The following is a 27,790-nucleotide window of genomic DNA, read 5'->3' as shown; positions in this document are numbered from 1 at the left end:
TCCACGTGGGCGGCGGCCATGGCGGTGAGAGGCGGCGGGTCGGGGCCGGGGGAATCGCGGGGCCGATCTGAGCCGAGCCGAACCTAACCGAACCATGCTGTGCTGTGTTCTCCCCGCAGGGCTCTCCGGATGTGGCGGAGGAGGCGGAGCATGGCCCAGAGCCCCCCGCCGGGGGCGCGGTGCGGCGGGGGAAGAGGGCTGCCCCGACAGCCTCAGCCCCGCAGCCAGCCAAGCTGAGCCGCACCGAGCTCTACAAACCGCCGACCAGCGAGGAGCTGACCCAGCTGAAGGAGACGGAGGATCTGTTCCACTCCAGCCTGCTCCGCCTGCAGGTCAGGTGGCGGGGGCGCGCAGTGACCCATGGGGGGAGCGCGGGGGGCTGCGGGGCCCCGGACTCGGAGATGACTTGGGTTATCAAGCTGTGTTAGGTGAAGATCAGCTGGTAACTAGGTCATAGAATCATAGAGGAGTTTGGATTAAAGGGGCCTTTAAAGATCATCTAGTTTAAACACCCCGCCTCCCCCCCCCCCCGGGGTCATCTTCCTTTAGACCAGGTTGCTCAGAGCCCCGTCCAGCCTGGCCTTGAACACTTTGAGAAATGTGGCATCCGCAGCTTCTCTGGACAACCTGTGCCAGTGCCTCAGCACCCTCACAGGGGAGAATTTCGTCCCGATTTTTAATCTAAACCTACTCTCTTTCAGTTCAAAGCCATTGCCCCTTTTCCTATCATTATATGCTCTCATAAAAAGTCCCTCTCCAAACCTCTTGTAGCACTTTTAGGTACTGGAAGACCACAGTAAATCTTCTCAGAGCCTTCTTTTCTCCAGGCTGAACAATCCCAATACTTTCAGCCTTTCTTCATGGGAGACCTCCTTCATCCCTCTTACCATGTTGGTGGTCTTCTCTGGGCTAGCTAAAAACAGGTCCCTGTCCTTCCCTTGCTGGGACCCCAGAGCTGGATGCAGGGCTCCAGCTGGGTCTCACCAGAGCAGAGCAGAGCAGAGGGGCAGAATCCCCTCCCTCCCCTGCTGCCCACGGGACTCTGGATGCAGCCCAGGACACGTTTGGCTCTCTGGGCTGTGAGTGCCATGGCCGGGGCATGTCCAGCCTCTCACCCACCAGCACCCCCAAGCCCTTCTGGGCAGGGCTGCTCCATCTGTTCACCTCCCAAGCCAGATTCAACACCTTTCACATGGTTTTGTTGAACCTTATGAGATTCTCATGGGCCCACTCCTCAGACTTGTCCAGGTCTCTGGATGGCATCCCATCCCTCAGGTGGTTGTAACATTGGTCGTTTTTATGAGGAACAGCTTTGATCTACTTGCTAGTGCCAGTGGCAGGATCTCTAAGGCCTGGTTTGTGTGTGTGGTTGTTTCCTGCAGTTGATTCTCTGTCACACGAACAGCCTTCCTGAGAGCTATGCTTGTGTGAATTACATCAGGGGTTTTTGCCTGCACCTTGGTTGGGATGGAGATGATTGCCATCTAGCGCTCACAGAAAATGGCAGGAACTGATGAAACTGCTAGCTCCAGGCAGGGTTTATGGAGAATTTGCTGTGTTCCTCAGCTCACCAATTGTCCTTTGCACCATGGTCATGGTTGGTGCTGGAGGACAAGGTAAGTCAGGAATAATTCCAATGTTATTGCTGCCTTTGATGGTCCCCTTTCCCCCTACAGATAGAAGAGCTTTTGAAGGAGGTGACATTGAAGGAGACAAAGAAGAAGAAGATTGATGCCTTCCTCCATGAAATTAACAGCCTGCTGAGTGCCATCCCAGAGACTCCAGAAACTGAAGTATGTTCCAGGTTATGGAAGAGGTGGAAAGACCCCTGCCCTGGATGGAGCAGCTACTCATGGACTGTCTCCCTTAGGGACTGAAAAAATAATACTTTGCTTTTTCTTTGAGGAAAAAGGGGGGAAACAGTCTTTAAGCTCTGGGTGCAGCTGTGTGGGAAGCGGGGTCTTGGTCTCTGCATATCTGCTGCTGTTGATGCTCAGAGCATTTTGTGTGTCACATCTGTTCCCAGCTCACTGACCAGGCCTGGCTTTCCAAGGATGTGAAGGTTCCGTTCCTTCAAGTGCCGTTCAGTGTCAAGGGAAGGTTCCATTTCATGCCCCCAGCCGAGCTGAAGGTGGTGGGCAGTTACCTTCTGGGCACCTGCATTAGGCCAGAGATCAATGTGGACATTGCAGTGACCATGCCACGGGTGAGTCTGGCCATGCACCTCCTGAATGGCTTAAGGCCTGCTAGAGCTCTGTCCTCCATGACACCTGCCCTGCCCACTCCATTCCTCAGTAACAGCATCTGGATATGCACAATGACTCCCACAAGGAGCTGGGGAGTGTCGTCTGGCCTCTTGGTTTATCAGAGCTTGCAGCTGTTTGATCTTAGTTCCTCATCAGGATCTTCCTTCTCTCTGCCTGGACTGAACATTGCCTGGGAGATGCATGCTGTGTGTTTTTGTACCCAATTGCACTTCCGCCCCAGCTCCCAAGACTGTGTTACAGGGAGGGAGATGTTTGGAGGCTGGTAACCTCCTCCCCTAGCTGCCCAGACTTGCTTGTAAGAAAAGCCTGAGACAAATTACACTCTGTTTGGCTGCATGACTGCTCTTGTCCCCTGCAGTCCTGGAGCCTGGTGAGCCAGCAGCAAGCTCCTGACCAGCTTGGAGCTCCTTGGGGCTGAGATAGGACTGCCTGTGGGGCCAGGGAGAGCTGTGGGTGGTGGGGTGCCTCGGGCTGAACTGAACTTGGCAGCAGGTGAGGTGGAATTGTCCTGTCCCTCTCTTCCCAGGAAATCTTTCAGGACAAAGATAACCTGAATCAACGCTACCACCGAAAGAGAGCCCTGTACCTGTCCCACATCGCGCAGCATTTGTCCAAGGAGAAACTCTTCAGCAGTGTGAAGTTTGCCTACATGAACAGCAACCATCTGAAGCCCATCCTGCTCCTGAGGCCTCAAGGTGGCACTTGAGCCTTGATCTGGTGTGGGGGTGTGATGGGGTACTGGTGTTGGGTGGAGGGTGTTGGTGGTGGTCTCATACTATTTAATGGCCCTTTGGAGAGGGATCAGTCTGGGGCTGATATCACAATTGGTGATAAATTTTGAGTAGTTCTCAGCTGTTTTCTCTCTTCACGCAGAGTCTAGTCCTCAGGGTCTCTCCCCTTCCCAATCCTCCTCTACAGCTTGACTGGGCTCTCCAGCCTTGGCCTTGCTGGCTGGCATATCCTGTGGCTACTTCAGGGAGCAAAAAAGTAAACCCTACAAAATGCACCTGTACCCAGCACTGCCCTTCCTGCTCTCCCAAGCCCTGTTCCCACTGTTCTTCTGCTTTCCCCAGGAACCTGTCTGCGGTCTGTCTCTTCCCTGATGAGATGATGTGGGATGCATGGGCTGCTAAGTGCTGCTTGTTCCCACAGCCCACAGGACATGCTGGGTTGGAGTCTGGGACAGATGTGGCACTGTAAGGCCAGGGCAGGCAGGGATGCCGCACTGGGCAGTGGGGAGGAAAATGGGAATGGGGCATGGGGTGTGTGACCTCAAGGTCATCATTAGCTCTGGGATGTGGTCACTCTCTGCTCTGAGATGATTTGCACTGCTGTGGAACTTTACTGGGAAAGAGCTTTTGCCTTTGCTCAGGCTAGGGATGCTCCGTATTTTCCCAGTTTAATCTCTGACATATCTTCCTCCTATACATCTCCCCTTGGGCACTTACAGGCAAAGATGAGAAGATGGTCACTGTCCGACTCCATGCTTGTCTCGACTCGGGTCTCTTCAAACCCAGCCGCTTCTATCCCAGCAAGAACAACGTCCGGACTGCCTGGTTCATGGAGCAGAGCACCCCAAAAGAAGGTACGGCCCGGGGATGGGGGGATCATGAGGCTGTTTGTTTCAGGCAGGGGCTGCCCCCAGTGCCTGTGGGTGGGTTCACTGCAGCCCTTTTCTGTGGGCAGGCTGTTGATGGTTGGGTCCAACATGCTGTCAATCTCCCCACACAGGAACCACCGAGCCCCCGACACCCCACTACAACAACTCCATCCTCTGTGACACAGTGATGCTCTCCCACCTGCATTTCTTGTCTAATGCAGCCATGGACTTCCCAGGCATGAAAGATGGCCTGGCCCTCCTCAAAGTTTGGCTGAACCAGCGGCAGCTCAGCAAGGTATGTTCTGTGCCAAGGTGGACTCTGCTTACCTGGATAACCTGCCTTTGACCTGCTCTCCTTCCTAGGGCAGAAGGGTAGTGCTTTGGTCCTGGTGGGTGGAATGGTGACTTGTGTCTTGGCTTTGAGCTTGTTAGGGTTTCAAAGAGGCCCCATCCTAAGCTGTGGTTTGCCATGGGGTTGTGGTATCTGTTTTCACAGGGCTTGGGGTGCTTCAGTGGCTTCTTGGTTTCCATGCTTGTTGCCTACCTGCTGATGAAGCGCAAGATTGTCAAGATGATGAGTGGTTACCAGGTGTTAAGGAGCACTCTGCAATTCCTGGGTGAGTTTCCAGGGGCCTCTCTGGACAGGGAAAGGTTTGTGTCTCTGCACAAAGCCTGGACACAATGGGGGAAGAAGCAGAGAGGCCATTGTGGCTTTTCTTTTGTGCTGAGCCCCTGTGGGTGGGATGAACTGGAGGGGATGAGTCAAAAGAGCAGGGCTGGATGGTGTAGCTTGCAGAGAAGTGGGTAAGTCCCACCATAAGGTGGGGCCAGCATTGTATTGTAGCACTGTTGATGTGAGACCTTGGTGGTATTGACACATAGCTGTCCCACTGTCACCAGGGGGTGAGACGTGGATGTTAGTGTGACTTGTTCCTTCCTGTCTATCCACAGCCACCACTGACCTGAGCGTCACAGGGATCAGTCTAGCCAAAGATGCTGATCCCTCCCTGGTAAGCAGCCTTCTGAGGAGTCTTGTTCCTGTATCTGTCTGTGCTGCCACTGCTTCTGGGAGCAGGATGTGACTGACTTGCAGGGATGGCAGATAGCAGCAATTTTGGGGTGTCTTGGTGTGTTTGATGTACTGTAGCTCTAAGGACCATGTTTACTTTTCCAGCCTGTTCTGGATGATTTCCACCAGGCATTTGAAGTGGTTTTTGTGGATCCCTCTGGACTGGTGAACCTCTGTGCTGATATGACTGCCAGCAAATACCACCAGGTACCTAGCAGGTTGTGGTGGCTTCTTGAGGTGCTGTCTTTGGAGTGAGCTCAGACAGGCAGAGAGTGGTTAGACGTGGTTTGAGGAGGATGTAGGACCAAGGGAAGGCATTCATTGTGGCTTTCTAAGCTTTTAACATCTCCAGCTTTGAAGCTTGGAAGTGAATTTGGAGACTTAGATGTAGTGCTGCCTTACCAGTCTTGCTTGAGTCTTTGTGTCCACCTTTGGGTGAAGCCAAGCAACTGTTCAGTGGATATAACTGTTCTGAAGGAGAAAAAAATCACCTTGATGTCAGGGATATGGAGAAGGGACTATCTGGCCAGCAATGAGAGGTGTTTGTTACTTGGGTAACAAGTAAAAAGTAACAAAGTTCCTCATGCTAAGGAGAGAGACTGGGATCAGGGTGTGCTGCTGGCCCTGGAACTGGGCTGGCCCTGGTTGATGGGGGGTGGGAGCACAAGTGACCACTGCTGGAGGGATTTGCTTTCCTTCTCCCTTCACATTCATGCTCCTGCACTGCTTTCCTTCCTTGCTCAGGTCCAGTTCGAAGCCAAGTGCTCTATGGAGATTTTGGATGACCGGATGGTGGATGGCTTTCAGGTGCTGCTCATGACCCTGAAGCCCATGCTCAGGACCTTTGACCATGTCTTCCAGTGAGTCTCACTGTGATGGTGGGGTAGTGCTGAGGGAGCTTGGTCAAAGAGGAGTGAGCTGTTTCTGGCCTTGGTCTGGGTTAGATTCGAACTTACCTGGTGGGAAGTGCCTCTGCTAAGCTCTGAGATAGACACTGGTACCTCCTTGCACTGCGCTGCTCCACTTCCACCATCTAGATACCCTCCCAGAGGAGGGGAGCAATGTTTAAGCCTTGGGAGCAGGGACCAGGATCTCCTGAGATGCCAGAGGGCATTCTTGAAGCAGCCATCCTGGGCTAGGTGCCTCAGTTCCCCATTTTATCCATCCTCTAGCATATTCCTCTCTCAGAAAAGATTCTGTGGTAGAGATGGGTAACCAGCTTCTCTTCTTCTCTGTAGCCTGAAGCATGTCTCCAAGCTGCAGGGTACCTGCAAGAAGATGCAGCTGCTGAATGAGCTGATGGATTGGGGTGGGAACTATGTGGCTGCAGCCCTGCCCTTCGTTGTCTCGCTGCTGACACGTGGTCTGTCCCAGAGAGCACAGCTGGTGGCTCACTCCCTGCCCCAGATCCCTGAGGTAATGCAGTTTGGCAGTGGCACTGCATCCTTTGCAGCTTGTAGGGCTCTTGTGTCTCTTGTGGTGCTACAGAGCACAGGGAGGGCATCCCTGCTCACTGGGGAATGAGACAGGCTTGTCTCCTTTGTTGGGAATATGGAACCTGAGGCCCTGCACTAGGCTGTGGGATGAAGCTGTGTTGCTTGGTCTGTGCACAAATTCTGGTCCATTAATGGGGCAGGGTGAAGACAACTTTTTTTGTCGTTGGGGAGACCTATTACTTGAGACTTTTCCTCTCTGTGCTTGTCTGGGCACCTGGGACAACACAGCAGAAGGTTGATCTAGCTTCCCAATATCCCAGCAGCTGCTGCTCCAGAAACCTCATCTCTCCTTGTGCTTCATGTTCCTCATTTTCCCACAGTGGCCAATTGATGCTGAGCCCCCAAAACACAAGGATGTTGGGCCCGTGACATTTGGACTCCTGTTTGTCCCTGAGTTTGCTGCCAGCATGCTGGAGAAGGGTCCTCAGGCTGATCATCCCGAGGTGAGGGGAGCCTTGCTTGTGCTGAGTAAGAACAAAGCTGATGTAGTGCTGTGGTTGAAGAGAGCTGGGAGGCTGGCTGGTGATCCTGGGAAAGTTTTGTCTGGCCCAGAAGTGACCTGTGTCTCTGCTCTGGCTTGGTCAATGTCCCTCCACAGGCCTTGAAGTTCCGGAGCTTCTGGGGAGAGAAGTCAGAGCTGCGTCGGTTCCAGGATGGCAGCATCTGTGAGGCTGTGGTGTGGGAGGCCAGCACTGTCTGCCAGAAGCGCCTCATTCCTGAGCAGATCATCAGGCACCTGCTGAAACTGTAAGTTGCACTGAGCAGCAGCCGTGGGTTACTCCATATGTCACTCCTTCCATGCGTCCTGTCCCTGGTGACCCCATTGTCAGCTTCATGCTTTGTGGGGTGTTGTGAGTTGCTTCGGATTTGTGAGATCTGGAAGTCATTTCAGTTGTCTGTATGTTGTGAGCTGCTTCCCAAGAGTGGGTGGGAAGGACAATGACCTGGTGCTGTAGCCTCTGTTGGACATAATGCAAAGGGGCATGATCTTGTCCTTACACGTGGATGGGTTGCCAGGACACTCCTCAGAGCTGAAAGAGAGGCTGTCTGAACCTTGCAGGACATTTTTGTGAAATCCTCTGAGACCTTATGGTGGTTCACAAGATTTTGTCTTCTCTATGGCATTGGAAAGCCTCTGTAGCAGTATATACCGTCTGCCAAAAGTGAGGACCTCTTGCACAGAGAGGAGGGTTTGCCTGTGCCTCTTTGTCCTGACTTGAGGATGCATCCTGTAAGGAAAGGCTGCACATTGGTGGCTTTGACTTTGCATCCTGTGAGGCTGCCCAAGTTACTGGTCCACTTTGGGTTTTTACCCAAAGGAAGTTTTTACTTGGGCAGGGAGGAATGTAAACTGATTTGTCTTTTCACCAGGACCTTCCTTTAGAGAGGGTTTGCCCATCCTTGGGCTGACCCATGCAGTGTCAATAGGATCAGTAGGCTGGCATGTCATAGCTGTAATGCTCTGTTGTCTTCTTCCACGTAGCCATGCGGACATTCCTGAGTCCTCCATCTGCTACACAGGAGCCCTGCTGGAATCTGTGATCAGGACTGGGAAAGAGGTATGATTGCTTCCCCGGTGGGGCTGGGGCTGTCTCCAAGAAGACCAGCGAGGGAAGGGCTGTAGGGAGGTCATTTGAGTGGCACTGAGGCAGCTGGATGGTTCCCAAGATAATGTAGTAAGGGTAAGAATCTACCATGTCTTTCATGGTAGCCAATGCATAGCTGCTGAAATCCTCTTGCTTTAGCATCCACCAGACCTCATTTTCCCCTGCAAGCACCCCACTGTTCTATTCTCTCTGCTTTTGCCCCTCTGTCCGTGTCCCTGAGGATATATTACTGTCCCACAATGCTCCTCTGAGTGCATGTCTGAGGTACTGCATCCTTCAGGACATGGGCCAGACAATTCTGTGCTGGCATCCCTTAGGTCCAGCTGGCAAACCCGGGAATGGGATCTTTCCTGGCAAATTCCAAAATGTTAGATTGTGCTCCATCTGAATGTACAGCCGAAACAAAGAAAGTCAGTCCATTTTCAGACAGAAAAGATGCATCTTGGAGGTTGGGAAATGTCCCTCTTTACAACTTCTGCTTTCCAGCTTGTGAAATTACAGTCTCGAGATGAGCCATGAGCACTTTGGCACACTGTCAATCTTTTTGTACTGATGCCTTAGGATTTTAGCGTTTATATTTTTCATTTATTTGTAATCCTGCAATTCTTTAGCATATAACTCTAAACTCCATATAGAGTGCTAGCTACTGTCTTCACATATTGGTCAGATAAAACAATTCCTTTCTAGGCCTGGGACTCAAGGACACCTTACTGTCTCAGGCCCTGAAAAGTATAAACAAAAGTGAGTTGGGGAGGAGCAAACTTGGAGTAAATGACTTCATTACCTGAAGCTGTAATTGGAAGAGTAACCCCCAAATATGCAAATGAGCCAAACTTAAAAAAGGATGAAAACCCTTGTCCCATTGTCCATTTTTGAGTGTAGCCCCTGAGGGGGACTCTATCTGTCCAAAAATGGACCTGAAGGCCTTTCAATAAATATAACCACTTTTTATTCCCTTAATTTTGTCTGACCTCTGTTTTTAGGTAGTCCCAAAAAGGCATCAGTACAACCAGCTCTTTATCTGGTTGTTGGATGTAGGAAGAAATTGTTTCCTTTCCGCTTTTTCAGATCGAAGGGATGCACATTTGATGAAAAAGATCTCCTGCACCAGGAGATCTCCTGTGCCATCTCCAAGTTGCAGTCTGAGTGGAGTTGCGTGTCAGATTTGGGATGAGCTGCTGGTTTCCACAGGCTGTTGTGTGGTAGTCAGGAAGATCTGTGTGCTGTGTCCCTTCATGCTGGTCTGGGGTTAGCAGGGCTGATGTGTATAGCCTGACAGGGACTGCGTTTTCCTGGAGCCTGAGAGGTGCTTAGGAGTTCCATTTTTGCTTGTCCTCGAGGTGCAAAGGAGAAAGTTGGTGTTGAGTGTGGGGTGGTGGGTACAGGGGTATCTACTTCTCCAGCTGTTTGTGTGCAGGCAGTCTGGGGAGCCAACAGTGTGAGGATGTGCGGGATGAAGACAGGGAAAGGGTGCAGACCCAAGCAAGATGGGGTTTGCCATTCATGGCACACCCCACAGAGGGTGCTGCTGCTCTGCCAGAGAGCCCAGCGCAGAAAACTCCAGGCAGGTTGGCTCCTTGTGTGACTCTCACCTGCCTCTGAGCTGGGTGGTTTTGTATCACCAATGTGTCCTCCCTGCTCAGGCTGTTATTTGGGAAGGCGGAAGCAGTGAGGGCAACACCAATTCTCCTGGTGCTTCTCTGCTCTCCACAGGGTTCCTGTGATGTTTTCTGTCTTTGCTTTTGCCACATGCCAGAGTTCTGCCTTGGCTAAGGATATCGTCAGTGGAGTTTTCTGTTAACTGCTGCCTCTGTTGGTGTCATAGTAACTGCTGGGGAGACAGTAGCAGGGCTCTCACCTTGCCAGTGGGTGATCCTTCTATTCCCAGATCATTCTTGGCTTCTTTTTTACTATTGTGATTGCTGGTAGTACAGCTCTTGGCCTGCCTTAGTGTATTGCAAAAGAAATATTATTTGCCTCTGGGATGCCTGTGGCTGCTGGGGAGTCACAGGCAGCATTTCCCTTGTCTTTGCTCTCTTTCTTACCTCCCCATTTTGCTGAGCGCTCTTGCCTGAAGCTGCTCCTGGGGTGCAGTGCTGGCTCCTCAGAGCTCAGTTGTGATGCCAGCCCGTGAGGGAGGTGAGATGAGTACAGGAACAGGGGAGGTGCATGGAGAGGCTCCCTGTGTGTCTGCAGGCACAGGGAACGGGCGAGGAGGCCATGGTCAGTGTCGTCTGCTCCTACGATGACCTGAGCCGCAAGCTTTGGAACCTGAAGGAGCTGCCGCTGACGGTGACGGCTGTGCAGGGTGTCCATCCAGCCCTCCGGTACACAGATGTGAGTGTCCTGGGCCATGGCCATGCATGGGGGTCTGCAGGGAGCTGGGGTGAGGGAGGACTGAGGGAATGAGTCACTCACTGGTTTTGTGACTCCTGAGAGCCCTTGAAACAATATGGTGCCTCTTCCGTGCTCTTCCATCATTTGGGCTGGCTGTGCACAAGGTGACCAAACTCTCTGTACTGGAGGGCTTTGCTGGTTTGGGAGGTTTGGGTGAGCCGATACACATTGCCAAGAGATTTCTGCTCCCTGTTCTCAGTTGCTGGATGGCTGTTCTCCTTCAGGTCTTTCCTCCCATTCCTATGAAGCCAATTTATTCCTTCCATACCAGAAGCAAACACTTGCTGCTTCCCTCGGAGGAGAAACCCTGCCCAGCCTATATAACCCCTTTGAAGAGTAAGTGGGGTGAGATGTGAGTGGGAGATGGTCTGGTGGAGGGAAGTGGAGGCAAGCAGCAATGCTGGCTGTGTTATTGCTGTTTTGGTGTGCTGCAGGCAGGAGCAGAACCCTGACTCCTCCTGCCTTCCTGTTGTAACCTGTAGTTCCAGACACCCTTATCCAACACCTTGTTGCTGTGCGGGGTTCACTGATCTCCTGCTATCCCTTTGCCCCCAGTCATCTGCCACATGGAAGGCAGCGGCCAGTGGCCACAGGACAAAGAAGCCATCAAGCGCATCAAGGCCGCTTTCCACCTCCAGCTGGCTGAGCTCCTCCAGCAGCAGCACCAGCTGGTTTGCAGACCTGCAGTCACCTACACTGACGTGTACAAGGTAGGGGGGTCCGCAGAACCTTCTCCAGGCCTGACCTTACCTAGGTGGGGAGCTGTGGCAGTGGTCCCACTGGACAAAAACAGTATTTGGACTGTGGACCTAGGAAAGAGTGTGGTGAGACTGCGCTAATGTCAGGATGCTGCTGTTGTATTCCTGAGGGGCAGCATAACACACACCATGCTGCTTGTGTCACCATCAAGCCTGACTTTGCCTTGTGCTCCCATCTCAGGACGGCTACGTTTTCCGTCTCGAAGTAGCCTACCACCGGGAGCCCCTGATCTTGAAGGAAGTGGTCACTCCGGAAGGGATGCTGAAGTACCAGGACACAGAAGAATCTTGGCAGCTGGAGCTGGAAACGTTACATCTGCCCTATTTAACCAGCTCACTGCATGGGTAGGTGACAGAAGGTGCCTGAGGGGTCAGAATGTGGGATGTGGCTGAAAACCAGCTTGGAGGTGCCCTTGGATCCTGGAGGGTGATGGTGGATAGAGGAGCTTGCTGTGGGAAGTAGCCCTTCAGCCAACCTTAGGAGAGGCTCTTCGGAAGGCTTAAGTGAGGGATGTGGGTGTGGGTGGCACCAGTTGTCACCCTGAGGTCACTGGTGTGGGGAGACAAATACTAAAATGCCACGTGGTTAGAGAGGAGCAGGAGGCAGCATTTTCCCTTCTTCCCCCCAAAAACTCAGCACCTGCTGAAAGTCTCTGTGCTTGTGATGCTGTGTAAGTGTTCCTTGCAGATTTTTGCCCCTCTTGTTTCTTGCCAAATGTCAGGAGGCTGTTGTGAGTGCTGGGGTACATGGGCTGAGCAGTGGCATGTTTCCTTCCTCACAGGCTCCAGCAGCAGCACCCTGTTTACGGCAGCACTTCCCGGTTGGCCAAGCGCTGGATCAGTGCCCAGCTCCTGGGCGACAGCATCTCTGAGGAGTGTGTGGACCTTCTTGTGGCATTTCTCTTCCTCCACCCAGCCCCATTCACACCACCCAGGTGAGAATGAGGAGCCCAGGCTGGCCCGATGGGGATTTAGTGCCTTTCATTACCCGGCATGGAGGAAGGGTGGGATGCTGCTCAGGCTGGAGGTGTTGGGAGGGTCACAGCAGGGAGCATGAGGGCCCTGTGCTGCCAAAATAGTGTCCCAAGTTCCTGTTGGGAGTTTTTAGAGAAGATGGAGATGCTTTGCACTGCAGGGCTGTGGCTTTCCCTAGACTGTGCGCTGCAGTGAAAGGCGGAAAGCAGGTAAGGCTTGGAGTGAGTGTTCTTGTGGCCTCTAGGTGCTAGTGGCACAACTGCAGGATATCTTGTGCCTTCTGGAGGACTGGTGAGGCCCCTTGTTCTGGGGATGGTGGCCAGGAGAAGCAGGGTGAGGGCTGTGTTGTGGCTACCAACATGCTGGGGCTCCTGGATTCCCTAGGAAGGATGTTGTGGTGGTGACAGCAGCTCCAGCGTCCCTTCCTCCTGGAGAAGTCTTTGAAGGGAAGGACGAGGGGTTGGGTTCTGAAAACTGAATGGAGCAGTGTGTTGGTAAATAACCCCAGAGAACCAATTGCTTGCTGGCCCCTGGCAGACAGATGTTATGGGGCCCAAAGGAAGTGAAATGAAGTTAAAGGAAATGTTTTTGTTCTGTGTGGAGTCAAAATGTTACTGTGGCTTGCACTTGGGGTGCAACTTCCTTTCCCAAAGTGGCAGGAACAACAGTCTGATGCCTAGAATGCTTTCCTGTCTCCTAAAATAGCAGGATCCCCATATTCCAGCTCTCTGGCTTTGTGCACATGTTGTGTTGAAGGGGAAGAGGCACACTGGGAACTTGGCTGGTGTACAGACCTGCACCAGAGATGGGAGCAGCCCTCTTTCCATTGCCTTCTTGCTCTTCTGGGTGGGAAGAGCACCAGGAGATTGGGCAGCTGGTGGAGGTCTATGATTTACATTTTGCTGATTTCTTTTTCCTAAGGAATGAGGGAAAAGGGGGAAAAAACGTACCCTGGAGATTTGGAGAAGGGGAGGGGCCTGAAATTCGCTCTGAACTTCACTTTCCCATTACAGATATCCCTTGTTGGGCTGCATGTGGCCTTCACTAAGTCACCCTTAAGTGCAGCCCTGCTTGCTGCCAGGAGAACAAATGCTGATGTTGAACTGTTTTGTCTTGCCTGCAGCTCTCCACAGGTGGGGTTCCTCCGCTTCCTCAACTTGCTGGCAACCTTTGACTGGAAAAACAACCCTCTGATTGTCAACCTAAACACTGGCCTCACAGGTGAGCAGGCAGTGGCTAGGAGAGCTGCAAGATGAGATTCTTGAACCCTCCTTGGTCAGTGCCTGGCTCCAGATCCTTTGGATACAGGAAGACATCACAGCTTGTGCTGGGGACAAGGAGATTTTCTACTCCCTTGCTCCTGTCCTGTGATGTTTCACTTGCCTGCAGGATGGGTTTGGTTGTGCCATGTGTGGTTTTCTTTTCTTCCCTGCCTGCCTCTGAAGAGGTGTATCTCAGTAATGATGCTCTGATGCTTCTGGTTTTATTGAAATCTGTGACAAACATGGGTGGTGTTTGATGTGGTGGTGTCTTTGAAGCCCTCTGTTCCTGCCCTCTAGTGTTTTGTGTGTTGATTGTCTTTTGGATACATGTTGGAGACGCAAGAGACCGTGAGATTGTCTTGGCTCTGTAAAGTTATGGAGTGGGGGATATAGTTACACCCAGCTTTTAAAACTGATTTATAAAAAAATGGTAAAGGTGTTTGGGGGAGAATTGGGTTTTGAAAACTGATATTTTCCAAAGTGCCCTCCAACTTATTTTAATGAACTAAAGAGCTATTTTTTTCCCCACTTAAGGGATGTAAAAGACAAATGAGAGAACACTCTTTGGATAATATGAACAGTCACTAGCTTATAATGTGAGTTTCCAGCTTGTGTCAGTACCTACCATGCCTGAGCCCACCTGAGTTAGTTTAGAGCAATGGTCCATCTAACGGGAGTAAGGCACAAGCCTGAGGTTAAGGAGCTCTGGTTTCACATGGTCTGTGGGATCAGAGAGTGGGAGAAGATAAATCCTGCTGTGCTGCCCTTTCCCTGGCTGTGATTGCAGTGAGGAGGTTGGAGGGCTGTGGATGGGGCAGACCACCTCATCTGTCTGCCTGCCCTCTCCAGATTCTGACTGCACAGAGATCAAGAATAAGTTTGTAGCAGCTCGTTCTCACCTCCCGGTCATGTTCCTGGCCACCCCCAAGGACCAGTGTAGTTCCATGTGGACCCGGGAGCGCCCCTCAGCACAGGTGAGCTGGGCCCTTTGTCCACTTGCCTCCGGTGGCTGCTGGCTTGGGGCAGTTCCCTGCTCCTAGTGCTGGAGCCAACTCTTACAGCCCCATGAGGGAGAGGCATCCCTATTACATACAAGACTGCCAGGTTTTACCCTCTGACTTCCTTCCCTCCCCAGATCCTGCAGCGCCTTGTCCTGCTCGCCTCAGAGTCTCTCCGTGCCCTGGAGGAGCAGCTCATGAACCCGCTCAGTGACCAGGATGTGAAGGTGACCTGCTGGGGCAGCAGCACAAGGGTTTTCAGGCTGTGGCCAAGCAGACTGGGCTTTGGTGATGGTCGCTGGGATGTGTTAGGAGGTTTCAAGCTGTGGCCATGTGGTTGCCCTGGGATGTAGAGCTGCAAGGATGGAGGGAGGGAGGCTCATGTCCCTCTGTGTCACCCTGCTTCTGAGGGACTCAGCTCTGCACTGCAGCTTGGTGTGACTAGGACAAGTTAATTCTGTATTCTCTGGTTTTCTTGAGCAAACCCACACTCTTCCTGTGCCAAACCAGTTGTATGTCCATGACTGGATCAAATGGTTCCTCAGGGAGACTGTTTTGGAGTAGCTGTGGAACCTGGCTTGTGTGCTCAAGTCTAAGAAGCTCAGGGTGTTGGAGATTTTGGCAGGACAGTAGCAGGCACTTTAGGACAATGTTATTTTGGTTTGAGTGGAGGAGTAAAGCCCTATATAGTTTAACCCTCTTCATTTTCTCAGTGATTTTATTCTTTAGGTAAACTGAAACATCCGTTACTGTGATGGACCTGAGAGATGTATATTTATTTGCCCTTTGATGGGAGATACATGTGTTTTGAGGGGTACTTTTTTGGTGGACCAGGTAGTGAACCAGGAGATGGAAGCTCAAAGGATGAAAAGAAGCCAAGCAATGGTTAGATATATCAGATTCACATTACAGATGAAAAACTCCGAACTAAAACCAAAACCAGAAAGCAGCACATACAGTGGATTTTTTTCTGCCTAGGCAATATAGAAAGGACATACTGACACTGCTTTCTGTTCTGCTTATTTTTGCACTGGAATTATAAATTATGAGGTGAGGATGTACTTGAGGCAGTAGCAGTGTGTGTTACAGGGCTGTTAAGGAATGAGGCATGTCCAGTGTGTTGCAGTCACAGTGCTGGCCCAGCACTGAAATTCAAGAGGCACATTGTGAGCTGGAGATGGTCAGAGCAGTCTCCCAACACTTTGACTCAGCCTCCTTGGGCCTCCTTCTTCCTCCCTTCGATTGCAGTGGGAACGTTTCTCATTGCCATGGAATCCCTCTGGTCCATGCCAGTGTCCTCCCAGGCCTATGATGTTCCTCAGGGATAAACCTGGGATGCTGTTTTCAGGGCAGAGCTTGGGGCAGGGAGGAGGAAAAAGCTTTTCCAGTTTAGTTTGGAGTTGCCTTCTCTGCAATTGCCTCCTGTATCTAAAAGAGTGCTGCAGGCTGTGTTTTTTTGTCTTTGCATTTGGGACATGCCTGCTGTCATGAAGGTGCAGACATGGGTTTGCTCCCAGGGCACACACAGGAAGCCATGGACATGGTCACTGGGTGGGACTGGGGGACTGTGTGGAACAGAGCTAGGACTGACTTAGTGCTGGCCACTGATGTTCTTCATGTGTGTTCACCCCAGCATGGCTGTAAACCGGTTTCATGCAGTGAGTTTTCTTCCAGTGCCAAGTTGAGCAGTGTCCCGTGCCTCTGTTCATGTCTCTGCATTGTTTGTTCCATTTGAAAATGTACATGTAATTTAAAGTTTTTTCCATTTTAATGCAGCTGTATCCACAGCTAGATCCTGCCTGTCCAAATATTTACGTGTCTGAGATGCTCCCCTCCATTAACAGGGTTTTGCTCTCACCCTCTGTCTGCTTGATGGAAGATGCTGTTGCCCTCTGGGGCAAATCCTGGTGGACACATGGGGCCATCCTGTTACTAAACAGCTCCTTGTGTCCCCTGGGTGTTGTTCAGCTCCTGTTGGCTTCTGGATTCCCCTCTTCTTCCTGAGACTCTCCCACATGCAGTGCAGTTATCTATCTCAGCTCACCTCTTTGTCCCTCTCAGTTGCCCACCCCACTAGCGTTTACTCAGGCAGGCTTCCTGGGGTCTGTGGCAAACTTCTAACATTAATCTCACAAAAATTTCGTCTTTGGTTTACTGCTTTCTAAGGAGAAGGAGACAAAATGGAAACAAGGACTTGGGAAACGTCTCGTATCTCTCCTGCTTGCTTTTGTCCAGTATTGAGTAGCACTGTTCGTTTCTCCGTACAGATGGTCTTCCGCCCTCCTCTGGACTTCTATGATGTCCTGATCCACCTGAATCCAAACCAGATTCCTCATCACCTGGAGAGTGTGGACCGGCCGGTGAAAGCGGTTTCTCGTGGTGTGGTGAAGAACAGCTCTGCCATGAATATCCTCTTTCCTGTGGTGGATTACGACCCTGTGCAGTTGTACCTCCGGGAGCTGAGAGTAAGCACGGCCTGTTGGGGAGGCAGATGGGGTGCCTAAGCGGGAGCTCTCTGGTGGCGTTTGGATTGCCTGCTGCTGCAGGACGTGGCTGGTGACATCTTCAGATGTTTGCGTGGGATGGGCATTGCTGCTCCAGCAGAAGTCCTGGTGAATGCACCACCTCCTTTATGGAAATGGGAGTGCTGCTGTGATGTGAGAATGAGCTCAGATACAAACAACCAGGAGCTTTTGCTGAAGAACTTTGTATTCAGCACAGAAGTGTCTTTAAGCCGTTTGTCTCCAGTCGCTTAATTCACTTTTCATGGCTTCTTGCACCAGTTTATGTGCATGATTGGCAGTAACCACACACAGTTTTTGGGGGGATGTACAGGTATCCAAGACATGGTCCCAGTAAGCTTTCTATTGTTAGGCCAACAGTTGTGTGAGCCAAAGGAGATCAGTATTGGCCACAGAGTAGTTTCTTGTGTCTTGCTGCATGTATAACAACAGAGGAAGCTGGTAATATGGAAATATGGAGAACATCAGTACCCAAAGTCATCGACCATGTTCTTTTCTGCCATGAGGGCAAGCCAAAGCGTTGGCAAGCTGGGGAGATAGGCAAGGTGCTGGATGACAGCAGTGATCCTCCCTGGATCTAGAGGGACTTAGCCTATGCTTTTTAATTGTGCAGCACCTGGCACTCTGGCCCTTCCCTGCTTCAGATGTGGTAGCTGGGTTAAATGTTAGTGTTGGGTATGCAGAGAGGTGGGATTGTGGTGCTGTCTTGTCAAAGTCTGCCTTGACTTTGAAGTACTATCATCCCTTTCTGCTAGCAGTGCTGTGAACAGTCTCAGGACTGCAAGCATGGGAATCTAGGCTGGCTTTGGCAGGAAAGGAGCTGTGGGGATCTCTGGCCCTGTTCCCCACTCAGTGGTGCCTGAATTAAAAGTCCAGTTTAGGGCCTTTTCAGTTCAAGCTCCCCTTTCACCTTAACCAGGTACCTTAGGAGCTGGGCAAAGAAAACTTGCAAGGGTTTCTTTGAAGGTTTCCTCATCCTGGACACAGCCCTGTTACCCCTGAGTTGCATGCCAGCCACAGTGCATGATAACCTGTGCCCATGTGAACCTGCTGTGCCTTCAGCAGACCTGCCAGGTCTGCCAAGGTGCAAGCTTAGCTCTCCTGTCACCCACAGCAGCTTGGGACAGTTTTGGGTGGTGAGGAAGTGAGAGACAGGGATGTGTGAAAGGCCTCTTGAAGCTGAGGAAGACTTCAAAGTTGTCACACAATTTCCCTGCCAAAAGCACTGCTTCCTTAGCTGGAAGGACATGTGGGAGGGGAGGTGCCCTGTGCTCTCCTCCCTTTGATAAGGAAGGTGGACCTGGAGGTCCTGCAGATATATTGTAGAGAGCACTGGGAGATTTCTTGGGGCAAGAAGGAAGGGGAGAATCATCCTTCACAAGTGTTTTAAAAGGGAGGAAGGAAGCTGGTTTGGAACTGATTGCTCTTTCACTTTCCTTCCTGATGTCTGAGGAATCATATCAGGACCAGCCCCTCGCTTTTCAATGATGAATGACCTGCTTGCCATGAAACCTCAGCCAAGAGGTGTAGATGTGGGTAGGAAATGGAGTTTTTTAAGTCTGAAATCCTTCTTCACCCAGTGCTGGAAGTGGATTTTAGAGCTGAACAGAGCTTTTCAGCAGCTGCCAAGGTGCTGGAGATGCATGGGGACAGAGCTTCTGTATCTCTGAAGGGGTCAGGGCTAAGCAACCCTTGTGGAAACCTGATAGAAAGAAGACTACTTGCTTGAAGAGAAGCTGGAGCATGCTGGATGAGCTGGTTGGGAGAGCTGACTCTTTGGGGAGGCCATTAAATGCTTGCAGCAGGTCTGGCTGTAGATTGAGGCTGTCAATCAGGAAACTCCTCGGGGTTTATAGGACATTTTTATGCATCTGGACAAGTTGATATCCGTAGGTGGCTCTGGAAGTGAAAGGTAGAAAAGAGATTTTCCTGGAAAGCAGCTTTCATTAATCTTCAGGCAATGGTGATTTACTTGGTCTAGTCAATAGTGACGTCCAAATTGCCTGAATTTTTACTGCTTTTTATTGCCTATTTTTATCAATACAGGTTATAATAGATTTGGAATTGGTTTTGGTCAGGTTGCAAATTACAGCTGCTCCTAAATCTGATATGCCAACATCCCAATGAAGAAAGATGGATATGAGCAAAGGTCACTTTGCTTGTTGGAAGCAGTGTTCATTCTCTTGGTGTTCCTTGTTCTTTGATCTGAGGGTTCTTAGGAGGGAACAGACCAGGAACTTGGTTGCAACGTTTTCTGAAGAGTGAGCTGTGGGGCAGAGAGCCCAAAATCTGCCTCAGCAGCCCTGTCTGGGAGGCTTTTCTTTGTCTTTAAGGCTCTTAAATATGGTTTGTTCTCTTGTGGCTATCATATTGGAGGTATCTTGCAGTAACAGTTTGCTTGCCATTCATAGCATCCAGATCAATTGCGGGCAGTCCTGAAGGGGCTGATGAATATCTGTTTTTGTAGGCAAATAGGTGTTTCTTTTCCTGGAAAAATCACAGAGATGATGCTGCACATGGTCTTAGAAAACTCAGCCATATCCAGTTAAGTTGGAAGGCCTCAAAAGCTGATTTTGCTCTTCAGGAGCACTGCAAGCTGGTGATGCTGAGCTGTTAGTAGAAGCTACTCCATCCATGAGAAATCATCTGGCTTCATATTGCAGTGTATTGATGTTGTTGCTTAAAGGCAAGACCTTTTCATCGACTTCGGCTTTGCTTGGTAGCCTCTCCAGCACCTTTTTATTTCTCCTTCCCTGGCTCTTGCTGCTCTAGGCAGTGTTCAACTCCTTGTCCTGTGGGCTGGGAGTCCTGGGGGTGATACAAACTGTGCAAGAAGTTGGTGCCAGAAAGGAGCATGGTGACAGCAGCGAATCCTTATGAGAGATCTTGGATGAGAAGGTAGTTTGGATGCAGTACCAGCTGGGTTTAATTCAGAGTTATTTGCTCTCTCTTAACAGCACAAACCACAGAACCGAGCAATGGGGCTGTAGCTATGGCTGTCAGTGCAGCCATGGTGAGTTTATAGCAACAAAGGGAGACATCTGCTACACAGATTCTGTGGGATTTTGTGTTCTTCTGTGGGCAGAAAAAGTACATCTGCCCATTACTGAGATTTCTGCATGAAAACAGGATTTAAATGCCTTGGTGTTTTGTTTGAATTGAGAGGTTCTCCTAGTTTGGACAAGTTCTGTCCAGCCTGTTTGCCCCGTTCTTCTAAGGTCAAAAGGTTTAGCAAGGCAGTAGTGCTCTGGAACTGAAGGATTGCTGTGTGCCTTTTCCAGGGAGCTTAATCAGAGTAGATGAAAGGAGAGGAGGTGTTGAGTCCTTACTGCTTGAATTTTTCCTGCTTCAAGGAGACATGCTGCAGGAACTGCCCTGAGTTGTGCTGGTGCCTGGGAGGCTCTGGGTAGAGACGAAAGGCTGGCTGGCTGGATTCAGGCAGCAAATTCTTCGATTCCAGAACAGAACAGATCTGATAGAGAAGACCTGTTCTGTGATCCTGTCCAGATGAGAAGGCTTTGCGGACACTTTTGAGGGAAAGCAGACATCGCACAGAGAGGGCTTCCCTGGAGATTCAGCCCATCAACAGCCTCCCTGCAACTTACAGTTCAGAGCACCTTGTTGAGCAAATCTTGGGTTGGCTTCTGGTCGGGATTCTCCAGCAAGGCTAAATTAAATTTAGGTGTCTCAGATGAAGCTCCCGTTGAGTCTCTGTCATGACTGCTGATCTGTACTGTGGTGGCTGTGGAGCTGCAGAGTGGCCTTGTGTTTGCTGGGCATGTGGTATGAGAAGGCTTAGTCCTTGCATCTTTTGCTTCAGGGTAACTTGGTTGTACTCTGGACTTGAGACCATCCAGAGGCCACAGGACTTGTGGAAATGTTTGTCATGCCCTTCTACCTGCATTCTGAAGCTCACAGAAGCCAAAGGCTCTGGTCACCTCCCTGAGCTGTTCACTCATTGTGGGGTAAATTGGGTAAAGCTGCTTGTGCCATGTCCATCTGCCTGTCTGTTATGGCTGTTAACAGACCTCACATTTCTTACTAGGTCTTTGGTCTCACCAGATCACTGATGGGATGTGCTGTCATTCACTGAGATTTAGCTTTCTTGGGCTGCACATGCCAGAGGAAGAGCTTATGACAGAGGAGCTTGTCCATCTTGTGAGATCTTTTCTGTGTGGATGAGCAGAAAAATGTTTCCTGCTTTGCTATAAGCATCCCAATAAAGTAATGTTTTGCATTTCTTGCACCTTAAGGCACGATCTATCAGGAAGACTTGGAGCCCTTTCCTTTCTTCCTCCCATGGTGTAAAAATGTCTCTTGCTACTGCATGTTAGAAAGGAATTAATGATAAAAATTCTCTGTCTCCTAAAATATGTAAGCCGTGATTTTGTGATGTATCTGGAATTGGTGAAATGTTTCCAGGTCAGTTGGCTCTGTTTCTGTTTTCACTGACAGAGCTGACTCCTACTCCTCCTCTGGTGACACCACATAGACAGGGAAAAGCTGAAAAAACTCTGTGGGCTCTCATGTCAGGCAGGAGACTTCTTGTTTGGATCTGCAGCCTTGGAAGGGTGGAGGTGTCAGGAAATCAGTCTCCTGCTTTCAGGGTTGCAGAACTGCCACAAGACCCTCAGCACGGTGCTCTGGGCTGGGGGTGGGTACACGTGTGTGTGCCCACTTCCTCAGTGGGGCATCAACCTCACGTGCTCCTGGGGTGAGCTGGCAGGGGACTTGTGGTTGCCTTTCTTCTGTGTTGGTAATGCCCTCCCAGAGGCTGTGTAGGGTTTGTCTTGTTGGGAGTGACAGAATACTTTTGTCTCAATGGTTCAGTGGATTGACATGTTCTCTGATGCGGCCAGGAGGACACAGGTGGCTTCTTTCCTTTCCATATTTCTTTCCTGCTGCCCCAAACCTTCAGGACACAGATGTCTGTGTGGCTCTCAGGTGGAAGAGTTTGCTTAGTTTGAAACCAGTGTGAAACCTTTTATCAGCTGAATCCCAAACCTAAGAGTTTCCTTTGTCTTTTAAAAGAAAGTCACAGAGGTAGCCCCAGCCTGGGGTTCCTTGGACTGTGCTCCTTGCTCTGTTGGGTCATGGGGGAGGCTGTGTCTGTGTCACATAACTGGGAGCACCAGCACAGGTCATGACAGGGTGACAGAGACTTTAAAATGTTAACCACAAATGTTGTTTGTTAGAAGTAGCTTTAATAATAGGATTTAACAGTGGTGGGTTCCTTGCTAAGAGCACTTAAAATGCTCTGAACACTGAGCAAGTGTTTGTTGAGGCATTTGCTTTCTGAGCCACTGTTGAACCAGGAAATTCTACTGTAGGACACATTTTTGGGTGCAGAGACCTCCCTTAAAGGCTCTTCCACCAGCTGAGATGCTGGAATGAGCCTACTCTCTTGGTAGGAGCAGTAAAAAAAATGGGTGGATAAAGGGTCAGATGGAAAAAACCCTATCCGTAAACAACAGTATAGATACTTAAGTAATAGACACTTAACTAGCAGCAAGTAGATATTAACAACTACTAGATACTTAACTAACTTACATTTAGCTCATTGCAAAATCCACGCTTCAGATGGAGGTGCTTAATCTGGTAATCCCATTTTAGATCCAGGTATTGTTTTACTCACTACATTTCTCCACCCTTTCCAATATAACATATAACCTAGATGGTTTCTTACAGAGCTCATTCTAATCTTCTTTCAGTGCCATATATATCATCTCCCTAGACAATGAGGCCTCTCCCAATTGAAGGCCTGAGCTTGTAGGTCCCCCATGTCTCTATGAGATGGGAACCAGCTGTAGGTTTTGTTGATGGCAGGGATTTCCCTGGGCCTTGAAAGCTGAATTGCAACCAAAGAGCAGCTTGAGAAGGGAGCAAATGGAGTACCTGCCTTTCCTTCCTTTTTTCTGAAACTTTTCCTGGAAGAAGGTGTTTGCAGGCTCAGACAAGTCCAGTGACACTGGGCACAGAATGTGGGATGTGGAAAGGAAGGTGAACTGTTTGCTTTTACTCTCCAAGTCTCTGAACAAACAGGAGTGCAGTGACTAAAACACCTGACCCTTTTAATGCTGCAATTTTCCAGGAACTCCACAGGTTGGTAGGCCAGTTAGAAGCACTGTCACATGGATGATGCTGGGAGCAGATCAAGTGCTGGGATTTTGAATTGGATGCCATCCTTTTAACATCTGCTCTCTGCTTCCTGCTGTCTGGGAGAAAAAAAAACAAAAAAACAAAAAAACCAAAAAAACAGAGGGTTTGGCGCTGGGTATCAAGGCAAACAGTGGTTTTATTGGGACATTAGCTGAGCCTGGGAGGGTTTTTTTACTGCAAATGCTCCTGGCTTCTGTCCAGCAAGATGCATCTGTAAAAAATACTGTTCTCATAAGGAGCATCACATGACACTGAAGACCTCGCCCTGCAGAGTATCTGGGCTTTTTCAGGTTCTCACATGCTGTGCTCCCCTTTGGTTCAGAAAGCTGCACGTTGGTGTTCGGTGTGCCCTGAGCTTTACTGCTGTTCCTTGAGCTTTCTCTCCCTCCTGCTCTTTGCTCTTTGGCTAAAAGAGCAATCTTCCCTATTGACTGGGCTCTGAGCATAACCTGTTGCTCTTAGCTTAGAAATGCCAGGGTGTATTGCCTCTTTCTCAATGTATTTTTAGGCAGAGGTTTTTCTAGCCAATTTGGTGAAATAATGCCTTGACCAGGCTTGCCCCTGTGAAAGTGGGATGGAGTGGGATGAGTTGGCAGTTCTTGGGATCTTTCCATCTTGATGACCTAATTTTTTTGCCCTCACAGAGGGCAACAACAGTCCAAACTCAAATCTGTCTCTGAAGATTGCAGACAACACCACCCCTCCTTCCTTATCAGGTCTGTATTCTAAAAATGCCATCTTACCCTTTTAGGATCACTGGTAACACCAACCAGTCCACCTTTTTTTTCCTACTGCAACCCTGGTATGTCTGTACAAGAGCCCATCCAAAGTTGTCTCTGTCCATCAAAATGTTGATTTTCTTTTCATTTTCATCCTCATGGAAGCCTCATGATACCATGATGTCAGCAGAGACCTCTCTTGGTTAAATCTGGGAAACTAAAGTGATGGAAAAGAAGGCTGAAGAGGGAGCAGAGGGTCTGTATTCTGGGCAATAGTTTGTTCCAAGGCTGGTGGAACCCTGTGCAGAGGCTTCTCCTGTACTGATGCTGGGGACTGTTTGCTCAGCCTGGTAAATATGCCTTGTTGCCTGATGTTGATCTCCACCAAGATGAACATGTATCAGGGAGCAGCTGTTTGGCTGTCTTGGTCAGCATCTTTCAGGGTACACATCTCTTGGTATCAGCGTGTTGGGTGATGAGCTGTAGGGCCAGATTTTTGGATTCAAGAAGTTACTTGCACACAGCATTGTTTCCTTCTGCTGTGATGCTCCTCTGCTTCCTTGCAGTCCTGGGAATCCAGCTGGTGCGGGTTAGGGGGAAGCCAGATTGGGCTTTAGTCATCCCTTTGTGCAACATCTCTCTTTGATCTCTGCTGCCCAGCACCACCAAAGGAGATGCTCACTGACACCACTGCTGAAACACAAGGGTCAAGTAGGACAGATTCCTGCAGTGCCTCCTTTGAGCTTTCCATCTCTTTGCACTCCACAGAACATTGTGTTACTCAAAACCTCTGCTCTTATGTGTCCTTTATGGATAAAGTGCTGACAGGTCACATGAGGTTTATCTTGGTAGAAGGAGGAGCTTTGATGCCTTGGTTGCACAGATTGCAGAGCTTGAGATGCTGGCCTCTAGTTTCAGGTTTGTCTTTGGTGCCATGAAATGTATTGTGGCAGGACTGCCTGCGGGGTAGGGCGTGCCTCCTTCCGCCTCATGCATTGTGAAATCTGGGATATAGATGCTGGACACTGGGAAAATAGAACTTGGTAGTGCCAGGTTAGCTGTTGGAGTACCACAGTGAGGGTCACTCAGTGGGTTGTCACTGAGGGGTCACTGTCCTTAACCTGCATTTGTTTTCTACCCAGGATGCCTTTGATGATCTTGCCTTGTTCTTTTATGACAAGCATGGTGGGGAAGTGATTGCAGTTTTGTGGAAACCTTTGAGCTTTCAGCCTCAGCCTTTTAAGGTGAGTTTTTGTCTCTGCATTAAGCCTCATGGTATCTTTATACCCTGAAAGCTTGAAGGGCTTTTTATTTTTTTCTGCATGGTAATTGCTTTGTCCAACTCTCATCAGCCCCAAAGCCCTTTGAAAAATGGAGATCATAGTTCTGTTGCTTCTTAGAAGGGATGAAACCAAGACCGGGCTGTGGCCACAGTGCCTTCAGTCATCAGCAGATCTGAGAAGGGAAAATGGACTATCCCATTCTTGTGGCTTTGGGATCTTACCGGAAATACCCAGCCCACAAGAAGCCCAGGTCCAGAGTGCCCGTGTCCTCATTGATGCATAGGGCCGTTTTCCAGCTGCACTGTGTGGGTTGGCAAACCCTAGAGGGTGGTTAAGCCAGGTATGAGGCACGCTGGAGTGATTCATGCTGCTTTCTATGAAGGAATGACGCAAAGAAACTGTTTACTCATGGCTCAGAGCTGGCAGCCCAGGCTCTTTTGCCGTCAGTCTCTGGGTGGTTTATCTCCCCTCTCTTCATGGCCAGAGGGCATTGGCCATTCTGCCTGAATGCTATTGTGAAACCCAGTTATTCACAGTGGTGAAACAGAGGAGGAGATGCTTGCATTGGTGCTGAGTCTGGCTGGATTAAACACAAGGGTTTTGTTTTTTGCCAGTGTAGGAGCCAAGGATATCTTCCCACCTGAGGTCTTGATACCCACCAAAGAACAGAGCAGAAGCAGCTCTTACTCAGCTTTGTGCTGTGATCCCTTTTGCGTACTCCTGTGTACTGCTTACCCAGGCTCTGCCATCTGCCATGCATCTGCACATTTGTCATTCCACCATGCCCCTGGCCATTACTCTGCTTCCTGATATCCTCTCAGTCTTCTGACTGTAGCTCCAGGGTAAATCGTAAAGGGGCTGGAAGGGTCACTTTTGCACTTTGTTAGCTTTCAAAATGAGCATTGATTGTACTGAGAAGTGAAACTTGTGGAACTGGGTGCTGTGGTGTAGCAGGGTTTGGACGTGACAAGGCCGGAGAGGAACTTTCTTCCTTGGGGCTGGCAGTGGTTGCAATGCAACTCTGAGCAGGTGCTCCCATTCATGCAGTATTTTCTGTGTCCTGCAGGTCTCCAGCATGAAAGGAAGGAAGGTGACAACTCTGAACAATGAGCTGGTCTGCGTTCCCAATGTGGAGGCAATTCTGGAGGACTTTGAGATTTTGGGAGAAGGCCTGGTCAAAAATGTGGAAGCTCATACAGAGAAGTGGACTATCTGAAACCACTGAGAGGTCTCAGAGTGGCCTGTCCTGAAGCAGTCTGTTCCCTCTCAGTCTGTTCCTTTCTATAAATCAGTCTTAGAAAAGCCTTTTAGCTTTCTAAATCCCAGAACTGTATGTTTTACTCTATTTATCTTTATATATATGGTTCAGAATAGCAATGGGACCTGTTATTGCTTTCAAGAATACAAATGCCTTTTTATTTTGAAGAAAATATAAAGATAGGATAAAGTTTTTGGAAATGTTCCTGTTTCTTGTTCATTGTAGGAGTTGGAGCTGTGTTCACATGAAAATGTAAAGGTCTGAAAAATATGGCTGAGGTGTGCAATGGAAGGGCAGTTTCCTGGTTTAGTAGGGAGTAAATGTGAGATGTTGCTGTTGTAGGGGTTGGCAAAACCAGAAAAACAGCTGTTAAAAGAATGACCAGGTTATTCCCTTCTGCTCAGCCCCAGTGAGGCATATTTGACATGCTGTGTTCAATGCTGGTTTTCCCAATGAAAAGGAGACATGGATACTGGAGCAGGTCCAGTGAAGGGCAACAAAGACATTAAAGGAATTGAAGCCTCTCATGAAAGGAAGAGGGTGCAAGAGCCAAACTTGTACAGCCTGGAGAAGAGAAGGCTCAGGGAGTTACTGCCAGTTTGTCTTAAAACCTGGTGAGGACGTAAAGAAGATGGGTTGGTGCCAAATGCTGGGTGAGAGAGGTAAATCAAAATGCAGCAAGTTCTGCTTAAAATGCTTTTTCTTTACCATAAGGGTGGTTAAACATTGGCACAGGTTGCCCAGGGAGATGGTGGAGTCTCTGTACTTTATACTCAAAACCCAACTGGACATAGTCCTGGGCAACCTGCTTGAGGTGACCCTACTCAGAGCAGGGATGTTGGCTTATTTCTCTCATGTGGAATGGTTGTGAAGACTCCTGATAAGGGAAGAGAGGAAAATAAGTTGGAGCAAATGCACCTGTCCCATCCCCTCTTCTGGTGGAGGCAGAGCACATACTCCCGCAGCAAAGCATGGATGAATCAGATGCAGAGCAAAGAAAACTGATTTCATGACAGCAGATTTTGCAGAAACCAAAAGTACATCAAGCTTGGAGAGGCAAGTGGAAATTTAGGCGGCCTGATAACTAGACAGTTGTTGCTTGGTTAGGAGCATTTCAGATGAGATGTTAAATGTGTGCCTCAAGACCTGCTGGCCTTTCCAGCTGTTGGCAGTGAGCCCAGGGCTTTGTGTAGGAAATTCATGACTTGTTCTTCAGATGTTTTCTCTGAATCATTTTAAAGTGGGCTGTGGCAAAGATGAGGCTCTGGGCTAGTGCTCTTTGCTTAGTGCCCATTGATTGGTGTTGAAGGCACTGTGTGTCCTATGGGGTAGGAACATGTATGCAGCACCCCTGGTTTTGGGATAAATCTGGTATATTTAAATTAAAAGGATCATTTTTCTCTCTTCCCTATGCTAGTGG

General features: G+C 49.7%; 1 protein-coding gene across 1 annotated transcript; it reads left to right on the top strand.

The window, feature by feature from the left end:
• NOL6 (nucleolar protein 6) lies at positions 1–26,562 on the top strand. Its single transcript, XM_066180899.1, has 26 exons — positions 1–24; positions 120–332; positions 1,677–1,793; positions 2,027–2,206; positions 2,794–2,962; positions 3,718–3,852; positions 3,999–4,162; positions 4,364–4,484; positions 4,819–4,877; positions 5,042–5,143; positions 5,681–5,796; positions 6,175–6,352; positions 6,753–6,875; positions 7,031–7,179; positions 7,916–7,991; positions 10,236–10,376; positions 10,661–10,772; positions 10,992–11,146; positions 11,376–11,539; positions 11,977–12,129; positions 13,293–13,390; positions 14,281–14,405; positions 14,567–14,656; positions 16,697–16,894; positions 24,972–25,073; positions 26,179–26,562. The coding sequence occupies exons 1-26, from the start codon at positions 19–21 to the stop codon at positions 26,326–26,328; spliced, it is 3,396 nt and encodes a 1,131-aa protein (XP_066036996.1). The 5' UTR covers positions 1–18; the 3' UTR covers positions 26,329–26,562.
• The last annotated feature ends 1,228 nt before the right edge of the window (positions 26,563–27,790 follow it).

This window comes from Chamaea fasciata, unplaced genomic scaffold (genome assembly GCF_029207755.1).
Source record: "Chamaea fasciata isolate MVZ Bird 193981 ecotype frontalis unplaced genomic scaffold, bChaFas1.0.hap1 SCAF_4, whole genome shotgun sequence".
Lineage (NCBI taxonomy): Eukaryota > Metazoa > Chordata > Aves > Passeriformes > Sylviidae > Chamaea > Chamaea fasciata.
The sequence above is the reverse complement of the archived record's forward strand: the minus strand, read 5'-3'. Positions and strand labels throughout refer to the sequence as shown.

What these genes read in the sequence shown, in the direction of transcription:
- NOL6 (XM_066180899.1), top strand. An exon ending in CAGAGACTCCAGAAACTGAA is followed by an intron (nt 1,794 to 2,026) that starts GTATGTTCCAGG and finishes ATCTGTTCCCAG; the next exon opens with CTCACTGACCAGGCCTGGCT. An exon ending in TCAGTGACCAGGATGTGAAG is followed by an intron (nt 14,657 to 16,696) that starts GTGACCTGCTGG and finishes TTCTCCGTACAG; the next exon opens with ATGGTCTTCCGCCCTCCTCT.